At 35.8% G+C, this 15,421-nt stretch overlaps 1 protein-coding gene across 3 annotated transcripts in view; it reads right to left on the bottom strand.

Moving 5' to 3' along the window:
* LOC128207274 (disks large homolog 5-like) overlaps positions 1-15,421 on the bottom strand; it is a 75,424-nt gene that overhangs the window by 3,461 nt on the left and 56,542 nt on the right. For all 3 annotated transcript variants that reach the window (XM_052910110.1, XM_052910119.1, XM_052910126.1), the window contains 18 exons: positions 14,419-14,521; positions 13,812-13,887; positions 13,396-13,499; positions 11,313-12,679; positions 9,689-10,020; positions 9,264-9,366; positions 8,012-8,177; positions 7,113-7,215; positions 5,967-6,108; positions 5,140-5,314; positions 4,702-4,804; positions 4,240-4,459; positions 3,436-3,656; positions 3,113-3,151; positions 2,551-2,652; positions 2,288-2,415; positions 1,257-1,366; positions 329-438 (listed from right to left, as the gene is read on the bottom strand). In XM_052910110.1, coding sequence (XP_052766070.1) covers positions 329-438; positions 1,257-1,366; positions 2,288-2,415; positions 2,551-2,652; positions 3,113-3,151; positions 3,436-3,656; positions 4,240-4,459; positions 4,702-4,804; positions 5,140-5,314; positions 5,967-6,108; positions 7,113-7,215; positions 8,012-8,177; positions 9,264-9,366; positions 9,689-10,020; positions 11,313-12,679; positions 13,396-13,499; positions 13,812-13,887; positions 14,419-14,521 — 3,704 coding nt within the window. The remainder of the gene's footprint in view (positions 1-328; positions 439-1,256; positions 1,367-2,287; positions 2,416-2,550; positions 2,653-3,112; positions 3,152-3,435; positions 3,657-4,239; positions 4,460-4,701; positions 4,805-5,139; positions 5,315-5,966; positions 6,109-7,112; positions 7,216-8,011; positions 8,178-9,263; positions 9,367-9,688; positions 10,021-11,312; positions 12,680-13,395; positions 13,500-13,811; positions 13,888-14,418; positions 14,522-15,421) is intronic.

The raw sequence follows: 15,421 nt of genomic DNA, 5'->3' as shown, positions 1-15,421 counted from the left end.
CACTTACAGATTTGTTTCTCTATGGAAAACCAAGGCTCTGTTAAAAACTGTATAACTCAATTTTAAACTTTATTACACATATTAATACAAGCACAATTCTCTCTGGTCAAATTTCAACGAAACAAAAGATGAAGCATTCTCATACAATTTAATTGGGACTGTGGGTACTTACATGTACAATTCATAAATAACTAATTAGACTTGGATTTGTAATAGCAGTTTGATTTTTCCTGTAGGGTAGGTTGGTTTAGAAATTGAAATCTGTCCCTGAAGATAAAGCATTTTTGGTATACCCTTATATCTGCCTCCAGCTTTCCAGTGAACCTACCAGTTATGAGAGGTCTGTAGTCCTGTTCTGCCTTCAAGCAGTACTCGTACAGCTCCTTCGAGGACTTAATGCTAAGTTTCTCCGGCAAGAACTGGACATCCTTCACCTCTCTGTAATTCAGAGAATTTGGTTGAAACATAAATGAGAAATACAGTATCAAATTTCACGGGGAGATCATCATTTTTGGACCTGAAAAAATAGTGCTGTTAGAACCATACTTGACAGTTTGTGCACTTCTAGTGCACTGCTAGTTACCTAGGAGTGCACTACAAAGTGCACTAGGGTAATACAAGGGAAACACTAAAGGAACAATGAGTGTAGTTTCAACATAGTTTGATCTTAACAGTACTGTAGCTCAATGAGGTAATGTTGTTGTTTTTTTGTTATCATATACTGACTTTAAATAAAAGTTTATGTATCTTGTTTCTTGAATTTTAATGTCACAATCAATGAGAGTTATATGTATTTTTGTAGTTACACTTACTATATGTATAATTATTCAGACAATTTATCAATATCAATCAAATGAATAATCATCAATCTTCACGAAACAAATGCGAATGGAAAAACTGTGTAGTCACAAGAAAGATAACTACAGGTCAAACTTCAGGCAGATATTAATTCTGCTGTACATGTTGTATTAAAATTTACAAGCATGTCATAAAATATTTCAACTTTAAAGTTAAGAAAGATGCAGTTAATCACATTGTAAACTTTCAACAAGATAGCTCTTCACATAAGCTACCTACACACAAAGTTTCACAAATATCCATCAATCATTACTCAAGTCAAGGGGTGGACATGTTTAACATCTGTCTATCCGCCCGCCCTTCCGCCCAATTACATCCGCATTCTAATAACCCTGTTTTTTGTTGAAAACCTGGTATAAAAAGGTTCTTTACAATCAACCCATGGTTTTATTTCCTACCTAAGGGATTTGTAAGACTTGTGTCTGGCGTAGATAACAATGGGGTATATCTGCTGCCTCTGCAGGCGTTCTATAGAAGCTGGGTTCACGTTCAACAGGCAGTGGATGTTCTGAAACAGATAATCATTGAACATGTAGGTAACATGCATCTTATTAATTTGTTGTATCAGGATTTTTAACAGGTTTTTTTTTCTCTTTTATTTTTCACATCAAGTAAAAATCAACACTTACATAGTCATATATTTACATTGCACTTGATTTTCTCAGTTTCGGAAGAAAGACAAGGGTCATGCATGTGTAAAACAAGAGTTAAAAATTCTTGATAATCTTCATAAATGCAACCAAAATCATAATAACAGCAGAAAAAAGTAATATAAAGTGCAAGATGTAAATGAAACAGTGAAATATCAATTTTATTTCACTGATAAATCTTTATAAACCACCGTAAAGCATATAATAAATTTTAGTACTTGTAAAGATGGTGTTGTATACATGTGTTATCTATTCAAAGAACAATGTGGGACAATTACCAATTGTGGGATTTAAAATCTTGACAATTCAAAGAAAGCACAGCAAAAATCAAACAAGATGTTTTTATTGGCACTCTAAAAGCAAACTGACTGAATAATGTTGAAGTTTATTCCAGATGTCATTAAAACCCTTAGCACATATACAGTGTGATCTACCCTCCAAAAATATGGATGAAAAAAAAGTGCAGAAAAAAATTCAAGGTTTTGTCTTAGTATAGATGTTGATGTTGATGACAGCGCTGTTGTTCACATTTTTCAACCCTGCCCGTAACTCAAAAACTGTCAAAGACATATCTAAACCAATAACTCTTGCTGTAACAATTGCCAATGTTATACCCCTTATTTGACGGAAAACAACAACAGATGAGCATTCGCGGAAGTTTCGTGCTACTCTTTGTTTAGTATATTATAAGTGTACCTTATAATTGTCAATGTAATACCCCTTTAAAACAACAGTAATCACGGATGCTTCACGGCACTCTTTGTTTAGTATAAGCGTACCTTATTACACATCTCGGTGACACTCTTGGTGCGTATACAATGGAATCTGTCCTCGACCTGCCAGAAGTCGATGTAATGGCCGTCCTTCTGCCCTTCATGCATGGCACTCATAGAGGTCTGCATCACAGCTGTAAGATTAAAGGCAAATGAGATCATTTGGGAGACAAATATTCGTGATATGTAAAGGTTCTTTTTATTCATTAATCAATAGTTATTTTGGCTTACTTTAACCAAATCAAAACATTAACTACATGCAGACTTACTCGGCTGGCAATAGAAGTATTTGTCCGGTGACTCTGCAGACAGCTTCTGTATGAGGGCGTCTGCTAGAGGAGCGATTAACACCACCGGCCTAGTCTTCTTGTCTGTAATAAACATAAAACATGTATGCATTTGCTAACCTTGTCATGTAAAATTTGCGGCTTTTACAATATACATGTAAAACAGGAATGTTTTTAAGAGTAAAAATAATTCCATGTCATTGGGGTTGTGGCATTAAATAGGTATTTATTTAACTTAATAAATATCACTTAATATTCAAACCTATCCATAGATAATGCAAGGTGTTGATCACTATTCAGTCAACGAAATAAGACATTTTGATGAAAAAGCTCAAATAATATTACCAGTGCTTGGCATTAAAAAAAAATCAACACGCCCTGCTATATAAAATTACGAATTTGAGCAAGCTGGCATATAATTTTACTAGGGCTTTCAGGCTAGAGCTGATAACAACCACTGTTTTCATGTGTTGAATATGGAACGCTTAATGAATTACAATTAAGATTGATATCTTTTTACAAATCCAAAGTATCATGGACTTACATTCTAGTCTTTCGACGCTAAGATATGTACTCATGGAATCTGAAATGGAAGAAGACATTATTACAATTTCTTTTAAACTTCATGTATCACATTTGACAAAAACCTAGTTGTTTAATCGTGCCATTTGTAATCATGTCGAATATTTAAGCATAGCCACTCCATATAATTATGGTATCATTCGAAAGGGTATTTCTTGATTACTACTATATAACATAAATGATCGAAAAACATTATAGATAAGTAATTGCTGTTTGTAGTTTCATCTTTTTTTCAAGCTATATTGTGTTCCTTTAAGACTTTATTCCTGAGAAAATGATTCATACCATCAAGAACAGGCAGGGAATCACTGTTTAGGGAAACATCCGAGAAGGAATTAAAGTCCCGGCTGTCTTTGGAATTGTTACGCTGGTGTTTCTTGCTGCGTCGCCAGAAGCTACGTCTAGCCGAGCCTGAGCCCCGTCTAGCTGGAACTTTGAACTCCTCAGAGCCGTGCAAGCTCGTGCTGTCTGAAAGGCTACGGTGTAGCGACAGGTCATCCTCCATTCTAAATGAAAAAGATTTGTTTTAATGTACATGGAAACACTTCACACAATATGTTAAAATGTGAGGGATTCTAAATTTAAACAGAACCAAGGTACTATTCTAGGTATGGCATAACTCTATCATTTTTTTGGCGATCATTAATGTTGAAGGAGCATATAAGTATTATTAAAAAAAATCTTATTCTTTTATGCTTTTCATTTAAATTTTCACTGTTTTAACTTCACTACAGTGAGAATTCACTGCTCTTATAGATACTATTTTCCCATATTGTTCATTAAACATATCACAGCCTTCACCCTCACAGGAAATATTTAAATGACCTTAAAAAATGTCGCAATGTTTGTATTTCTCTTTTGAATTTTATAATTATAAAACACCAATCAAATTGATATTATTCTTTAATATAAGTATAAAAGAAACATTTTTTTATTATGTAAATAATAATAAGATTGCCTGTTGTGCTCACATGGCGAAATAATTCTTACACCAAAATACAAAAAAAAAATCCTTTACGTATTGCACTGCACATGACTTTATAATAAATTAACTACCAATGATATTTCTTATACTCCAAACCCGCGTACCTGTCTTTGCTAGGAATTGTTCCACCCTTGATCTTCTGTCCCTCGTCGTTGATAAGCCAGGCGTACCAGACGCCCTGCTCCCCGTTGTACATCGTGTCCTCGATATAGAGAAGGTCGTCACGTCGGAAACTCAGCTCTCCCTCACGCTCGGCAGTGTGTTCCATCATCGCTCGCACGTACACCGAGTCACAGCTTTTCTTACTACGGACCTTGTTGTACACTGAAAAGCACATACTTTTCCTATAATACTTCTATTTGCAAAAAGTATCAGTTTTAATGCTCAGAAAAATTGAATAAGATGTAACGCCAAAAAACATTGTGACCAAGTTTGGTAAGATACAATGGGAATTGCTCCAATTAGTGAGTGAACTTTAAAAAGTGTAACGCTGCAAAAACCACCAAACAACATGACCTTCATATGTCTACAATGCTATGCAGGGGACATAGTTAAGTTCTACTCACACGATGGATGGTAGCGTAGTTTAAATCTAACAGAGGAGCATGGCTCGTTAAGGTGTCGGAATGCCTGCTCTGCAGTGGCCCGGGTGAAGTCTATACCATTGTACTGAAAACACAAACATAACATTTAGCAATCAAATATTTTAGATATCAAAATCCATCTTCTACGCTTGTAGACAATACCCAGAACAAAAAGAAAACTTATGATCTACATCATATACATATATGAGTATGCTTGAGCAAGGTGAACATTGATGACGATTTAAAACCATGACGGAAATGTTTATTTGGGAGTCTGTGGTCCTACTGGTTCAAATAAAAAAGGGAGATTCTGCAAACAACACAAAGTGAAACTTTTACTTCAAAAGTTGCTACCTTATGTAAGTAAAAATACAAGTATTGCTTCACAAACCTTTTTATTTACATCTGTATTACACTCACCTCCAATATTTGGTCCCCTGTATGGATGTTCTGAATGTGAGCGGGGCTGTTCTCTTCTACGTTCTGTATGAAGATTCCTGTCGCGTTCCCACCCGTCAGGGAGATCCCCAGGCTTGCACTCGGGTTAGGCTTCTTGAATGAGATCTTACGGGGATTGTCATACTTTCCTCCAGAGCTATTATAGGAGAGAATGAATGTGGGCATTAGTTATGAGGGTCGTCACTTCACTTCTGAATAAATGTTGACATTTAATGAGCTCTTAAAGGGATTGTCCTATCTGATAACTCATTCATCAGCCCCTGAATACACTTCAACCCTTAGATTTAGTCCCCGGAAGCAAAAAAGTTATATTTCAAATGCAATGCTTCAATTTTGGATTGTTTGAGTGAAGCCAATGTTTCTTGCATAATTATTTGTAGTTAAACAAAGGAGTTACAAGGAACACTGGTTTCACCCAAACAAGCCAATATTTAAGCATGGCATTTGAAATCTAACTTTTCTACTTCCAGGGACTAAATCTCTTCCATAAAATGCATTTCAGGGGCAGATGAATGAGTAACTGACAGGACAATTTTCAAGTTAAGAGAATGAATTTTGGCAATCGCTATGGAACATTTTAAGGATCATATATCATTACGTGAAAATTATTGAGGATAATACATTCTGATCATTGTTTATTTACTTCATAGAATAAAACAGGATTGCTGAAAGACTTTGAACTCACAAAGTCAATAATAGTAAGTCAATGTTATTCAACATAATTTTTTTGGTCCAGTTAACACTTAATGAAATGGATAAGATAACCTTATTTTACAACAGTGACTTACTTGTGAGAGGCTACCCGTGCAGGGGGTCGAGTGTGATTAAAGCTGGGAACACGCTGGCTGCCCGTCTGCTTTATCTTGGGCGATGTTTGTGGGGACTGGTCGGGTGTGCTGTGGCCAGATGAACTGTTGTTGTCATTGTACTCTAAAACAGTGAAAATCAGGTTTAGTTTAAACAGTAATTATTCTTATGATGTTAATGTCAGCATATTACAAGTATGCAGGAAAAAAGGATTGAAGAGATAGCTTAGAGCTAACATTAAGATTTCTCTCCTATACGACCATCAGGTTTATTATGTCTTACTTTTGAGCCGGGATAAGAATTGTTCAGGTCATAGAAAACCCTTGAAAAACATATGATTTAATCCTTGACATCTTGTAGGGCACCAGGGGCTATCTTACAGAAGCATTAAGTCGAGTTTTTACCTTTTCCTTAAATTTGACATTTTTTTATGTTTTTATCGTAATGGAGAAAAAATTATGGTAAACACATGCTTGTAAAACAAATACAGATTTTTTTTGGATTTTTTTTTAAATGATACATTTGATAATGATAATTTAAAGACTTTCTCATAGAAATGCACCATCTAATAATACCACTTAAGATTGAGTATTATAAAATTTATTAAGCTGCTTTTGTACAAAGCTCCAGGATTTATAGGGAAGTATACAGTAATGTTATACCTTACATAAATGTGTCCCTTCTTTGTGTATATAAAGGACGATCGTTCCGTATATCACTGTATTCTTATAAAAACACAGTTTTATGACGTCAGCGGTCCATATCATATTTTTGGCCAGTCCAGACCTCACCAAAAATGTAATATGGACTGGTGACGTCATACAACTGGTAAGTGCAGCTTGCTTTTTTCACAAAGGCGAAAATTTGTCGCAAGTAAACATTATTAGCTTTGTTCAATAAAACACATCGAAAGCGCTTTAAAAATAATGAATGGTAATACAAAATGTTTGGTATAATATAAGAAATATTTACACACCACATCGGGCCATATGACATTATAAGGACCGGCCAGTCAGCCCCCGAAGGTGACACTTTCGGTGGCTGACTGGCTGGTCCTTATAATGTCATATGACCCTCAGTGATGTGTAATATTTCATAATTAAGTATGCTAGTGCTGTGAAACTCACTTTCTGGGTTATACTGTACGAGCATGGTAAGGTTGTTCCCACACTGCTGCAGGACGCGAGCGGCCAGGTCGTACGTTGCGTTACGCATGTTGATGGCACAGATCTGGAAAACAGAAAACAATGCTTATCAGTATAGCAGTCTTCATATCCACATATTTATTCTATTTTGCTTTCACACCCAACTAGGCTTGGATTCAAAGACTTAAATTCAATCGCATCTTTATCTCACAAGTGAACAGCCTGTTTGGCTTGGTAAGAAATAAATACAGTCCAAACTTGTGATGTTGAATTCTGGTATCTCGATATTCTGGTTTTGGCAAACTTTTTGATTTTCTCGGTTAAGTTTGATTTTCTTGGTTTAATTATACACTCATATATATTATGGTTACGGTATATCGGATGTTTGTTATCTCTAAGTATTTTAAAGCTGCACTCTCACAGATTGAATGTTTTGACAACTTTTTTTTTTTTGTCTTGCAACTAGCCAATTTTTGCGAAATTCCATAGAAATCATTTATATAAGACTGCTGACAAAAAATTAGATCGCAGATTTTTATATTTCAGTTTAAAAATTGATGTTTTATGCATTTTTCTTAAACCGTTAGTAACGGTTTAAGCCATAAAACATTAATTTTTGAACGGAAAAAAATCTACGATCTGATTTCTTGTCAGCAATCTTATATCATTAGTTTACAGATATTTATGCAAAAATATGCTCTTTCCAAGACAAAAAAAAAAAAAGTTGTAAAAATGGTATATCTGTGAGAGTGCAGCCTAATAACTTCAATATAGTGAGTTTTGACTGTATATTGATCTTTGATTAAAATCAAATTAAACAATTTACATTAAGAATATGAATGTTGTCTTATAAATTCTGATCTATCAATGATCTATTTTACCTCCAATAGTTGGTCCCCGATGACCAGTCCGGCCTGCGCGGCGAGGCTGTTCTCGTTAACAGAGCTCACAAAGATCCCCCCACTCACTGGTCCCATCTCGATCTGGAAGCCCACGGGCTTAGAAGTCTTCTCAATACTGATCTTTCTCGTCTCACCAGGCTTTGGTCTAGTAGTAAAATTCACAGTGTAAGAATGACAGACATACCATTACATTACCAATACAAATACCAATACATTTTTAACTGTAATTACAGCGCAATATTATTTCCCATAATTGAAAAGGAAAAGGAAAGTCAGTATTGGGAATTTCTTACAAGAGCATACCAAACATTAATTTTGTCCACCTTTCTCAGTCAATCAAGGGCAAAAGTCAAGAAATATTGTGCTAGTTGCATCAACAGCAAAATTTACTCTTTGGTTCAAGTTTTTTCCTTGAATGAACGGTAAAGGCAAGTCAGGAATGATTTCTTTTACAAGAGAATCGCGAACATGTTCCTCAGTCCATCAGTTGGCAAAAGTCAAGAAATAATTTTGCTAAAGTTATGGGACATGATAACAGTGGTCAAAATTAACACAAGCCCGCAAGCCCTGCACTGGCAATATGCTTGCCCGGCTTGCTAATAAAGCCGGGCTTGTTAAAAAAATTGCTGCAAAACATTAATATAAAAATTCGGGCTTGTTCATCCAAAGTCTAATTTCGATCACTGCGATAATCTTATGCCGATGGTCATTGTACTTAAAGTTCTTCTCAATATCCTTAACATTTAGGAATTTATGGCCCAATCTATTATACTTATACATTTTTACTCCAATGTAAAGTGGGTACCTTTCTGGGTCAAAAACGGTACTGCATTCAAATGTATAAAACTGTATATAATTTGGTTTTGTCAAAGTTAGCCAAATTGTTTACTGATTGGTCAATATATATCCAATAATTACTACTAACCAATCATATCATTTGAATGTGCAACCTAGACTAAAAATAACCAGTGGATAACTTATCCAAGTTGTATACAACTGGCTCCTGGTGCCTATCTTGAGAGAGCAAGAGAACATTCCCCTGTCATGGCTTGAACCATCGACCTAATGGGTGAGAGCTGGACACTTCCATTACTAGACTACTCTCACCCTCAAGTTTTTACACAAAGCCAATGACATCAAGGCTATGAAAAACCTTTCTTTTTGCATCTATACCTAAAAATAGGATAAATAGGGAATGTTGAATATTCAAAGCAGATGGTAAATAACTCACTGTTTGCGCCCATGCCCCAGCTCTGCATGAGGCGAGTATGAGGGCAGCATCTTGCTAATGCTGATTTCTGGGAATGGTGAAATTGGGCTGTCTATGTCTGACACTGAAATCAGAAAGTAATCATATTTACTGTGGAAAAAGCCAAATGAAATAATTCTTAAATAATCCTATCCTGAAATAAACTAGTTTTATGATAGATCCATTAAGTTAAGGTGTTGGTTTGTGTTTTTTTCTTGACTTGATCCGCGTGGGTTCACATCCCACTAAAACCAAAATATTTCTTTATACTCAAATTTTATTGGTTTCTGAAATTTCAATGTTACAGAGTAAAATATTAATAAAAATAGTGTTTTTAGATGCATTATCGGGAGAACTAATATTTGGTCCAAAAACATAAGCAAGTCCCTTTAAGCAGATATCAATACCTATTTCAACAGATCCTGATGTGTCTGTTGCAGTCGCACTTTGTATTGATGGAATATGCATTCTGTTGTGGTATGAATAAATATAGTGTCCGTCAACGTGGGTGGGCGTGAACCGGCTCTCTGACACAATCGACGGGCTCGGGGAGCTGACATCCGACATCCCGCAAGGGTAGGCCGGCAAATCGTCGAGTTCGGTCAGGTTCTCAGGAAGGAATGCATTGCGAGGAGTGGGAGTGGCGTGGGCGGGGTAAGGTAAGACGGTCTTTGTTGCCTGATGGACGTCGTGCTGACGTGACAACACTGGTTGGGACGCAGTTGGCAATGAACTACTGCTGTAAACGATATAAGAAAACTTTTAAAGTGAAGTACCAAAACACATCAGCAAAATGATAAGCAATTTCATTTTATGTCAGGAATCTCATGAACAGAAATGAGAATATTACATGGTCCCAATTTCGCGCAACTTCATAAGCTTAACAGGCTTGAGTTACTCAATTTAATTAGCCAAAATAAATACTTAAAATGGATTTCGATAAATGAAAATTGTTTTATTGTGATTATCATAAAGATAATTCCTATCTAACGTCTAAAACTTTTTTAAGAAGTAAATAAAACGCATATTATGGAAAAACAAAAATAGTTAGCTTAGCTTAATCCTGTTATAAGGGACTTAAGAAGTTTTAAGAAATTTGGGCCTGGTAACCATGTATTATTTCGGTATCATTTGAAAGGTTTCTATGTATAGAGATAGAATATGACAGTTTACATATTCTAACTTTTATGGCAGTGAAAATTAACTAAATAAATAATTTCCTGCACCATTTCGGTGAAAAAAACAGAACAGACATACAATCTGCAATTATTTGATTGAAGTTGTCTGTTTGGTAATTTTCTTACAAATTAAAGGGACAAGACACCAGATGGTCCCAAAATCAGCAAATACATTATTTTTTCAAACAAGCCTAGAATTGGCAAAGCTAGTACGAGGCTTAAGATAATAAACACAACAATCATGTTGCTGTCTTATCTGTGTTTCCAAGTTTTAAAATGGTTTCCCAGTTTAAATTGTACAAGTTTATGAGTACAGATAAATATACTGACTCTATTTCAAAACTTTTATGGATTTATGTGGTAGACAACCCGAGTAAATTTTGAATTGGAAAAATGCGCAAAAACTGCAAAAGATGCGTGTGTTGTACACAACAATGTCAATTTTAAGTATGTTTTTGACAATTTTCTTTTATAATCACCAGGCATAACCCACTTAAATGGTTCCAACATTATATGGAGGTCACTAGGCAGAAAAATTTAATATCATTGTCAATGACGAAATGAAAGGATAAATACATTTGTTCATCAGGTGCTTCAATTTAAAGTCAATATGCATACTTCAGTACTGTCAGTAATATCAGTTTTAACTTCAGTAGTCTCTTGTACTCATTAGTGTTAAAAACTTATGTAGTGTTTTTTATAATTTTTTGCACATTTTTTTTATTTCTTTTTAAATAAACATTTCATATAAAAAAAAAATTATATATTTTATCAGAATCATATAAACATGTTTTGTTATTTATTTTTTTCTTGAACAGATTGTGCGAGTTAAAATAACATTATATTTTCATACCTGTGGGAGCCCGGACTGGGTATTGGGTAGTGTCTGCCTCCTGGAGGTCGATCAATGAATTCTATTGGCCGACTGAGGGGCTCCGGTGTCGTGTTGCGGCTGCCTACAAAGTAGTTGGGTGGGGCTTGCCCTTGACTAGATGGGTACAAAAGTTGCACATTCGAGCTGGAATTTCTCTGATCGTGTGATGGTCCACTGGTTGGGCGTCGCCTTGCCAGTGGCTGTCCATTGGATGGTTTTAAATTATACTGATTTGTGGCGACTTGACTGTGAATTGGGGGCATTCGCGGTGGGCTCTTGGGGTTGATTTTTCCCCTTTGGACTAGATAGCTAGGTTGACTACCGGTACCCATTTGGTACCCACTGTGACTAGTCGGACTTGTGGCGTCCTGGGACTCCTGACTGTAAGAATGTCTGGGGGTCAGAGCCGGAGACTTATTAAAGTATGAACTTGAGCTAGCGTTGCTCGGCTGCGGTGAAAGAGATGGTGAAGGTGGCGAGCTGAAAGTTATCGTGGAATCAGAGTTCTGTGGGGTATGACGAACGGCTGAAAATGATGAGTTACTCCTCTGTGGGGGCAAAGGAGGTACCCTTGCAGTGGGAATTCCTACACCTTGGTCCTCTGAATGGCTTATCACAGCATCAATGGTTGGGCGTTTATGGTGGTTTTTCTGGGTCTGAATAACAGTTCCATTCACAGTATTAACTGTGTTAATGTTTCTCATTTTCGGCCAAGTCCCTGTCCCACTCATTTCTGGGTCCAGGTTTTCCGGCCTTTCCTGCTTTTGACGTCCGCTACTCCGGTTTGTATTGGACGAATTGGAATTTTCACGATGATGGGTAGGAAATGCAAACTGCGCAATGTCTTCCGTATCTCTATCCTCAATCATAGTTCTCGGACGACCTACGGGTAAGCTCAACATTCCCTTCTCGGAATCCATCCTCTCTGTGGACTTATTTCTCGGCCCAAAGAATTTATCCACAGCTTCAATTGCCCTATCAAATATATGAACACTATGCCTCGTTTTATGGTCAATATCCTTATCACTGCCCTTCTTATCCTTTTTTCGCCTCGGAACAACGGGACTATCCAAACTGTCTGTCTGAGATCCACTACTCTTAATATTTTTCATGCTTCCTTTGCTACTCTCGCTCGCTGATTCCCACGGTTTCAAACCCTCATTCTTCAGCGGCGATACCAGAAGCGGGTCCTGCATATTGGCTGTCAGGGGCAGGGGAGAGGAGCCTGCTGAGGATAGCGGTGTGGTCTGACGAGCGATGTCCAATACGATGGTGTCCCCTCCATACTGGTACAATATCTTCTGAAGGTCGTCAGGTGACATGTTTTCAACACTTCTTCCATTTACCTGCAAAGAAAGAAAAAATCAAATATAACTCAATAAGTATATAAGCCTGAGTGATGGGATTTGCTATACAAGTCAATATTTTTCTGGTAACATGACTTTTTATATAACCAGCTTCATACTTTGGACTGTGTTTGAGTTATGGCCACCGGGATTGCGAAAGGGAGTGGCTAAAAATATTATACCATTTTGTTACACAGTGAAAAGATTGTCGAAATCTAAATTATTCATGAAGACAGCTATGAGTTCATTAAGATCCTTAATCTTATATTATTGCTTAAGGATACACTTTGACACTTTCTTCATTAATACCGTGGCAAGAATTTTAATTTATTTGAAATTGTAAACCAAAACTGTATCATTCTATTTATATATTTTTTTTTTATTTGAACATGGCAATATCTTGCAATTATCTTCAACTTTGCAGGTTTTCCGGTTTGCGCAGTGGTTAGCACACTCGGTTCTCACCTAGGCCACCCGGGTTCGATTCCCAGCGTGGGCCCATGTAAGTTTGGTTAGTTGTCACAAAAGCGGATAAGTGGGTTTCCTCAGGGTACTCCAGTTTCCCCCATAAAACAAGACCACACTCTAGCATCGAATTGTTTCAACGAGAGTGATTAACATAATGTTGTAATAACTACATTCACAATCATTGTAAAATAAATATATTCAAACTAAATTAGTTCACATTCATATTGTTTAAAAGATCTGCAACATACACTGATGATGCGGTCTCCAATAGTAATAAGCCCCTCCTTGGCGGAGTACGACCCTGGGTTGACCCTCGTGACATACAGGCCATTCTCCAGCTGTATTCCAATATCTGAAATATACAGAACACACAACAATAAGCTTTTAAAGTAATTATGAAGGAGCACTTGGAATACTGAAAGCATCACTTCTAAAATGCCACAGATATACTTTTAAAGATGCTCTCTTACTTCCAAAAAAGATGTACCACAATAAGTACAATTGCTTTAATTTACCAAAAAGGTTGGAAAAATATCACAGACAATAGTTCCTATGAAGACAAATACAAACAAATGATACAACACACAGAATATCAAGACAATGCACAACAATCAACACAAGTGTCATGTTGATTATCTCCAATACAATTTCCAGAGCAGCGTACCTTTGCCTGCTGGAATGGTCAGCTGTATGGCCTGCCAAGACCGGGACGGAGATATCTTCCTTCTACGCATTACTTGCTGTAAAACAAAAGTGGTGTGTACATTTCATTTTTACTTGAAACAAACATACAACAAACCTAAAATAAAAAATAAATCTCAAATAACCTCTTTGAGTATCATTCTGGAAAACCTAAAGAGTCTGATAGTAATGTTTAAATATTCAACAGTGTATACTTTGGTAAAAACAATACATTTAAAAAAAACACACCAAAAAACAACAAAACAATACATTTAAAAAAAAAGAAAAAAAAAAAAGAATATAACTCTAATAATGATATTTCATATAAAAATAGATAAATAACAATCACCTGAGCTAATGTCAAATACCCCAGTTTTCTGGGCAATATCCCCTGGGCTAATGTTAATCCCCTAGTTTTCTAAACAAAATAACCTGGGCAAAAGTTAAAATCCCCTTGTTTTCTGAACAAAATCCCTTGAAGAGGTCTCCCAAGAAAAATAGAATGTATGTATAAGCTTATAGCTTTCTTCAAAATTGAGCTCAAATTAACTTGTATTAACTAAAGAGCTTATAACTATAAAGTTCCGTACCATGTTGACGATGCCAGATCTATTCCGGAGCAGACTGTAGGCGAACCTCTTCTCGACATTGCTCACCTCTTTATTGCTGATCCGCATTATCTGGTCATTCACTCTGAAGTCAGAAACAAGTTCAGGGTGATAAATAAAACTTTTTACAACTAGTTTTATAAAGGTCACGTTGTTTGCACACTGGCTAGTGCACTAGTGTCTCAGACATCCAAGGTTTGAAACCCGGCCCAGCCATGTGAATGAATAACGTTTCTAACAATGGGATTGATAACTTATGTTTCTAACACTTTTTAGTATATCTATAATTTATGATGTTTATTTTCAATCCCTGTATCTAATTGATTGAAGGGTTACGTTTATAACTGTATTTGTTAAAGCCGATCAACTTTTCTTACTTTCTTGATAAAAATGAAACAGGCATCTGAGTTGAATTCCTTTTTTCCATCTGATTTTTAGCATTCTTGAAAATACATACCTGCCAACTTAATTCAATTTCAGAAATCTTAAAAATTCTTCCCGAGATGAATTAAGTTTATTTTAGTTTTACTAGATATCAAAACATTTAGGTTAAATATAGAAACAGGATTATAATCTTGATATATTTATGATGTAAAGCATATAGTTTTAATTATGGATATCAGACAAGTATCTTTGATATTCAAATATATTCAATTTCACTGTCAGATTCATATCTAAAAATACTTGTTATTAATCAATTCCATTTTATGCAATGGACATTTACTGTTAAATTATTAAAACATTGCAATATTTCAATTTATATCTATGATTATTTCCTGCAATATATTATCAATTTTGATGAATTTGGATCTAAGGCTTCCCCAAAAAAATGATGTTGAAGATACTGTCACCTTCTGACTGACATGTATTTTAAAAGCTGCACTCCACATATATTGACCGTGTTGACAGCTTTTTTTTATTTTTTGGCTTGGAATGAGCAATTTTTTGTATTAATGTGAGAAACCAGCGATATAAGACTGATGAC

The sequence above is a fragment of the Mya arenaria genome, chromosome 2 (genome assembly GCF_026914265.1).
Source record: "Mya arenaria isolate MELC-2E11 chromosome 2, ASM2691426v1".
NCBI classification, from domain to species: Eukaryota; Metazoa; Mollusca; class Bivalvia; order Myida; family Myidae; genus Mya; species Mya arenaria.
This window is presented reverse-complemented; position numbering and strand designations above follow the sequence as displayed.